Source organism: Solanum pennellii, chromosome 4 (assembly GCF_001406875.1).
Source record: "Solanum pennellii chromosome 4, SPENNV200".
Lineage (NCBI taxonomy): Eukaryota > Viridiplantae > Streptophyta > Magnoliopsida > Solanales > Solanaceae > Solanum > Solanum pennellii.
The window spans coordinates 72,862,676-72,870,167 of record NC_028640.1 but is presented as its reverse complement, the minus strand read 5'-3'; the positions used below and the strand labels follow the sequence as shown (position 1 = coordinate 72,870,167).

Below are 7,492 nucleotides of genomic sequence, written 5' to 3'. Positions count from 1 at the left end.
AATAGTCATGATCAGGTCTCTATATATTATTTTTTAAAATAAATTTACTTTTAAACGATGTGAAATAATCCAAGCCTCCTCATCAACAAACTCTACCCAAATGTATAAATATGTATAACTACTATAACAACGAACTAAATCGTTACCTATAACAATATAACTTATTTAACCTCAATTATTGAAAGATAAATTCAAATAATTTAAACAAAATTTAAGGACAGTTAAAGAAAACAGACAAGAATTATGACTTGTCAACATTTTTTTTTTTCCAAAATCTTTTGGTTGGGTTTTTTTCCCAAATTAATTATAATAATTTTCTTAGATTTTTTCTCCAGCCACTTAATTTTTCTGGCAAATACAGCTTTGCGCTTTCCAAGGTTGACAATGTCCGAAATCCCAATTTTTTTTTGTTATTTTAACCCAAAACTCCAAAAACGGAAATCTTCTCATCAAACGATAGCCACGAAATGGAAGTTGTGGGAACAATGAGCCTTCTAGCCCAAGCTCCCGCCGGAGCTTTATCGGCGACTCATCGTTGTTCCCTCACATTCACCCATCCAGTTCCTCCTCTATTCTCCCATCGTCGGCCCACTCAAATTTCTACTAAAAACCCAATTCACGGCTCAAAAAATGGACAAAAACCCATCACTCTAGCTAATGCAGAGTCTTCTTCTTCCGGCGCCGGTGTACCTCGTGAAGCTTCGACTGCTACTACTAGTACTGTTGGATCGTCTAATTCTAGTAATGGGTCAGCTTCTTTTAGCACAGAGGATTCGATTTCCTTCGTCGGTCAAGATAGTGTTCCTCTGGAAGGTGTTATTCAGTTTGAGAAACCTGATTCTAATTCAATTAGTGATAAAATTAATAAATGGGGGTAAGTCGTTTTTGTACTTTTTTATCTGATTGGGTTGCTTTGGATCAGTTTGTTTATGTGATTGTGTTTTTGTTTTCAGCTGGGTGGCGTTGTTAGCTGGTGGAGATGTTGCGGTTTTGTTGTTGTTCTCTGCAATTGGAAGGTTTAGTCATGGATTCACTGTTTTTGACTCCGAAACACTGCGAACTGCTGACCCTTTCATTGCTGGTAAGGGAATTGTGATGTTATTCTTCTGTTTTGAAGTTTTTATGTAATTTTGAAGGGATAACGCATAATTACCCTAGACTATGATCGAAATCTCAGAGACAAAATCCTAACGAAACTAATGTCCTACTACACCGTACCATTTTCTTTTGTAATTTTGTACACCCTTTTAGCCTATGTGACATCCAAATATCTCCTACGTGTCTCTACTAAGTGGAGTCACGGAATGTGCCACGTAAGTAAAGGATCTACAAAATTACCAAAAAATGAGTTCTGGGTTATTAGGACCTTAGTTTAGTTAAAACTATGTCTCTGGGATTTCGGTAATTGTCTAAGGCTACTTGTGCCTTATCCCTAATTTTTAATATAAAGTTCGAATTTTTGACGAAGGTTGTGGGTTCTTTAGGTTGGCTTTTGAGTGCGTATTTCCTTGGAGGATTTGGGGAGGATGGTAAAGGAAAGAATGGTCTGTTTAAGGCTTTCATTGCTGCTACTAAATCATGGTCATTAGGCATTCCGGTAAGTCCTCTTTACATTCTAGTTGATTGGATACTGTAATTTGAGCTATTTATTCTTTTCTCAAAATCAAACTAGAAAATAAAGATTACATGAAATTCTTGAGGTTTTCATTCTTCCTCCCCACAAAAAAAAAAAAAAAAAAAAAAATTCGAAGTGGGGAAACAATGCTGTACTATACTTTCCATATTGGTTGAGGAGATTGGATACTGTAATTTATGGATGTTCTGGTGGACTGGTTTAATTATCTGGTGAATACCAAAGAAATCCATCATATGGGTGACTGAACTTTTGACTATCCGGGCTTCCTATTTACAAGTCTAGATAATCAACTTGTCTAACACGGAAGTTTAAAAGCTCGGTTGAATGCTTCTATTTCACCATTTTAACTAGGAGTTTAGTTGTAAGTTGTGGTTGTTAGTTAACTAACACAGAGCTAGATATTATAACTTGGAACTTGCTTGGGTGGAGTGGAATTTATTGAACATTGGCTTTACTATCTTTTCAGAATGAAAGAAACACTTGTGGTTGTTAGTTAACTACCACAGAGTTAGATATTAAAGCTTAAAACTTGCTTGGATGGAGTAGAATTTATAGAACATTGGCTTTACTATCATTTCAGGAAGAAACACTTTGTTTCAAAAGAAAGAATTCGCGACATGTACTCTTTTATTCAGAAATACACTGACCAATTTTAGATTTTCATGGACAACAACAACAGCATGCCCAATGTAGTCCCACAAAGTGCGGTTTAGGGGGGCTACAGGGATGGCATGGGCAGGGCGGGTTATAGTATTTGCGTGGCAGTGCGGATAAGAGTTTTTGCGGGGTGGAGCGGGTATGTGGGTTGGGTTTTTCCATTTTGCGCGTGGCTCTTACTGCCATTCATTGAAACCGAAATCTTCCCAGCTAAAATTTGTCGATACTCAAGAGCTAAAAGTTGGAATTTTAATACTCTCTCAGACATTAGTTGCTGACCAATAATATCAAACAGCAAGAACACACTTGATTCCTAGCCATTCTTGATAAATTTCTTCTGTCTTGAACTTCAATTTTACATTCCTTTTTAGGTAATCCTTCAAATTCTTGGTTGTCTATTTTCATTAAGTGGGTATGTGGTTTTGCTCATCATTTGATCCTAAGTGTAGTTTGATTATAAATAATTGTTCTTCCAATGTATTGTTACACTTTACAGTAGCTAGAGAAAAAATTTGCATACCCGCCATGAAATTGTTATTCTTTTAAAATTGACACACTTCACTTTTTTCTTATGAATGAAAAATAAAAAAAGTTTTGAAACAAAAGAATGTTGGAGTGCGGGGCGGGCAAAAACAATAAATTGTGCTATGGGAGGGCGGAGTGGGGCGGGGCAAAGTCTTTGCGGGTTTGCCCAGCCCCTTTCCCGCCTCACCCCATTGCCATCTCTAGGAGGATAGAATGTACACAGTCCTTACCCCCTACCTTAGAGGTAAAGAGATTGTTTCCGATAGACTGGATGTTTGTGGACAAATAACAAAATAACAATGAGAAATCTATGGGTGAAACTTTCCACTATCTAGTAGGTGATTTAATAGTCACTAGATTATCTTTTAAAAGATAAGGAAATCATAGATGCACAAGATTTATGGTAGAGATCTATGATTTCATAAAGGGGGTGGAGCTGGTGAATCCCTCGTCATGTGGTAGTTAATTATACTTTTGATTAGAGGTGGGACAGTGCAGAACATCATAAGTGTCATGAAATGAATAGATGTGTTCAGAAGGGGATAATTATATCAAACACATCACACTAAATATCTTGCCAAAAGTTCTCGGATCATCATCTTAGAATTTTTAGCTGTGGTCAATGGGACAATATTTCAGATGGATGAAACCCAAGAATTTTGTGGAAAGAGTTGAGACATGGTGGAATAGCTATTGAATTTTTGGCTTTACTGGACAGATTTATGGCTCATGACAAATTGCTGGTTATGAGGTAGTTGATTTAGGAAGGGAATCTCCAAAAGCTAGAAATCTGATGGACTTGTGAGAGATTACTAGATTGGAAGAAATCACATGGAGGCAAAATTGTAGATATTATGGTTGAAACGTGACGACAAGATAATAATTTCTTCATAAGATGGCAAATATCCACAGGAGATATATTCAAATAGATAAGTTGGTGAGTAATGGAGAGGCTATTGAAGATCAAGACATCATAGAACAAGAAGACTACATATATTCAAAGTTGTACACAGAGAGAGAGAGAAGATTAAAAGCCTTCTTTCAATCAGAATGCGCTTCAAGAATCTTTGAAGTAGATATGGTCTGGTTGCAAAGGAACTTCATCCAGGAAGAGTTGTTTAAAGTGATAAGAGGGTATAATGGGATAAAACACCACGACCTGACAGTTTTATCATGGCTTTCATCACAATGTTGGTACTTTATCAAGGCATTGGTTGATGTTTAATTTTTCTTTAACCAATTCGAAGGTTTTATGAAAAATGTTAATGGCTCATATATATCTTTGATACTAAAGAAAATCAGAGCTTAAGAGCCTAAATATTTCAAGCTTATTAGTTCAGTGGAAAGCTGGTACTAGTCTACAAGATCATAGCAAAGTTTTTTATGAAAAGATTGAAGATGTTATGGAAGTTTGATTAGGAATACACAAATGGATTTGTAAATAAATATTGATTAGCGACCTAATAGTTTATTTGTGCTTAGACACTTTAAGGAGACTAGATAAGAATAGAGCACCCAAGGGTGAGACATAATGATCAATCAAGTAGGAGAACGATGAGACCTCAATTTGAAATTCTAACAGAGGCAAATAACACTAGATGATTTCCTTCCATGTGTGTAGGCCTTGGTGGATAGTATTACCCTACACTTGTAGTGGTGGAGGTAACATGTACTCGGTAATATAGTTGAGGTGCTCGCAAGCTAGCTTGGATACCACAATCATATAAAAGGTGGAGTTATCTTAAAATTAATCATCCAAAATATCAAAGCAATATGATTGTGTGAATTGGAGTTTCTTTGAGGATATTTAAGCTCATGTGATTCAGTCAAAAGTAAGTAAGTTGGAATAAAATGGTGCATCTATGCTATCAAACTATCAGTTGTAGTTTATTTCAGCAGAGGGTTTCTCTCCCCTCATAGAGGATAAAGCAAAGAGACCCATTGTTTTTTTTTGTTTTTTTTGGTTTTAATGGTGAACAGAGGATCAGAACAAATGCTGAAAAAAGCTGTACAATTGAGCTGGATTAGGGGTTGTTAGGTGGGTAGGAAGGAAAAATAACTGAAGTGGTGTCTCAACTCTCATAAGTTATGCTAATGCCACGCTTATAATGTGTCCAGCAGATTGTGAATATTTGAGACTAATTTTTATCGTCTTTGAAATCATTTGTGAATTGAACCTCTAGTTCTCCTCAAACATTTCTCTCCTTTGTTATAGCTTGGTGTTTGAAGTGTTGAATGATTTTGTAAAAGCTGGCATTCTAGTTCAATTTTTGCAAGTTGGTGTTTATATATTGAAACTTCTCTGACAGACGAATATACATGAATTAGTCATTCTGCTTATGATTCATTGGACAAACATTTGTAAGAAATAAAACTATAGTTCTCACCTAGAAATCCTTTATTTTAACAGCTTGGTGCTTGAAGTTTTAAATGATTTTGTGAAAATTGGTGTTTTAGTTCAATGTTTATAACTAGGTCTTCATATATTGCAACTTTTCTTATTGGAAGAAATATATATGATTAGTCAAATTCTGCCCAAGTTTCATCACAAGTCCATGTAGTAACAGCAGTGGCACCAGTAAGAAAGAATATTAGTTTATTCAGTGGTGTTGGCTGGGAAGGTGCTGTCTTGCCATGTAATTGACAATGGAAAACTCGTGATTTGAGTGGTGAGAAGTAACAATCAGACATGGGGGTGGGGGGTGGAGTGCTTCCCCCCTATTAGACTCACTCTCTACTGTCTTTGGTAAAATTATAGGGTTATATTTGTTTAAAGTAGTATTTTTCTTAATATTTGGTATGCAATACTTGCTTTGTCATTTCATTTCCATGGATGCTGGTGGGTAAGTTATTGTCACCTTACTATGCAACCTTTGGCCTTCCATCAGAGTTTGGTAGATGGCTACCAAGTTCTAGTCTCAAGCTTTCATCGAATCTTGAATCGATGGGCACGAATTTCATTATAGTCGTGGAATGATGAAGTAGTTCTGTTAATTACATAAATTGTTTGACATTTTCCGTGTCTTACCTATCATGTGTGCTACTCTTTGTCTTGGGAAACTATTCGTATGTTTGAACTTGAACATGGTAGAATGTTGTATGATTGTAGCATGAAAAACTGTTCACTGTAAACATTAGTGTATAGATTGGTAAAGTGTGATGCAATTTTTGAAATATGGTCATATAGGTAGACAGGTCTCAGTCCCTTCCACTTGTATGGGGCATGAGTTTGATCATGGTTTTTGTCTAAAATAGTTCTATCAGGCTATCATTTTTCTTCCGTTTCTTGGGGGTCACAGACTCTTGATTGTGAGCTGACTCTTATTTACTCTCCGCTTCTCTTATTGTGCAGCTGGGTATAGCTATAAGGGCTGCCTCTGCGGGTCATATACCACCAGTCAACTTCATAATAGTTACCATGGGGAGTACTGCTGTATTACTCATTGGATGGAGGACCCTCTTGTTCAGCATTTTACCAATGGACAAGCCGAAGAAGAATGATTTTTATAAGAGCGGAAACCCTTTTGAATTTCTTGAGGTAAAGTTTCCCTTGTCTAATCAGTAACTTGGGGATATTAAGGGTGTGATAGCTGTTTGTATGAAGTGTTTCTTCCTTTCCTAACATGGTTAGCCAGTTTGAGGCCGATGGGATCCAAGATTTGAACTGTATGGGTTTTGGATTCTAGGACAATGATCCTAAGGGTTAATAACTGGGTTCTGAATTATTGTTTTGGTTCCTATTTGGGCAAAAACCATTGTTTTTGCCGAACTGATATGGCAAAGCCTACCTCTGCCCCTGACTTAAGTCATGGAACTTTATTTGCAATTTGCATCTCAAATGTTATGCCTTTTATTTTCCCATGAACTAAACCCTAAGAAGAAATAAACTGTAGAGCTGGTGGTATAAGAAGTTTGATTAATTTTCTTGCAACAACAATTGGTTGATGATTGATCATTTTTGCGTAAGAGCTCTTGCAAAGTTGATAGTATGGCTCAATTGCTCACTTTTGGGTTGTTCTCGGACAAACTTGGTGTTTTCTTAACCTACTAGAAAATATTTAAATTCTTCATGTTCACCTAAGAGGGGACAAAAGGAAAGGAAAAGGAGTGAGTGTAGACATGCGTTTTCTTTCTATGTTTATTTTTCACGTGAGAATATACTTATGCAGTAATCTTGTAAAACACGGTTGTGTATTATTCCTGTATATATTAAGAAAAATATCCTTTTGTTGCAGTTGTTGACATCATTGGTAAGAAGATGGTGATTGTGGTAGCAGTGCACATGACGTGGTATTATTGATTAAATTCTAACGGGAAATTTTCCAGTATGTACATGTCCTTTCTCATTATAAGTAGATCAATGTAGTTTGTTCGTCTGAATAACAGTGGAAGAAAATACAGTTTCCATCCATTCCTCTTTAAACTACAGGTTACTTAGATAGTGTTTGGCCATACATCCCAAATACTTTTGAGAAGTCAGATTATATTGGTGCATGAAAGTGTGGCATATACTCTTCAATACTTCATTCTTCAAAGCATATTGCTGATGCTGCTTCTTAATGTCCTTGAATTCTGATGGACTACCTATAACATTATACTGTGCTTATAGCTTATACTCCGCCGCTAGATAGCATGAGATGAATTTGTGAGCTTTTATAGGTAACTAATTTCTGA

The 7,492-nt window shown here is 36.2% G+C and overlaps 1 protein-coding gene across 1 annotated transcript; it reads left to right on the top strand.

Moving 5' to 3' along the window:
* Window positions 1-311: 311 nt before the first annotated feature.
* Window positions 312-7,388, top strand: LOC107018071. The gene is made up of 5 exons (XM_015218435.2): window positions 312-874; window positions 954-1,081; window positions 1,485-1,597; window positions 6,171-6,356; window positions 7,054-7,388. Exons 1-5 carry the CDS (start codon window positions 468-470, stop codon window positions 7,081-7,083), a joined length of 864 nt encoding a protein of 287 aa, XP_015073921.1. The 5' UTR covers window positions 312-467; the 3' UTR covers window positions 7,084-7,388.
* Window positions 7,389-7,492: the final 104 nt, after the last annotated feature.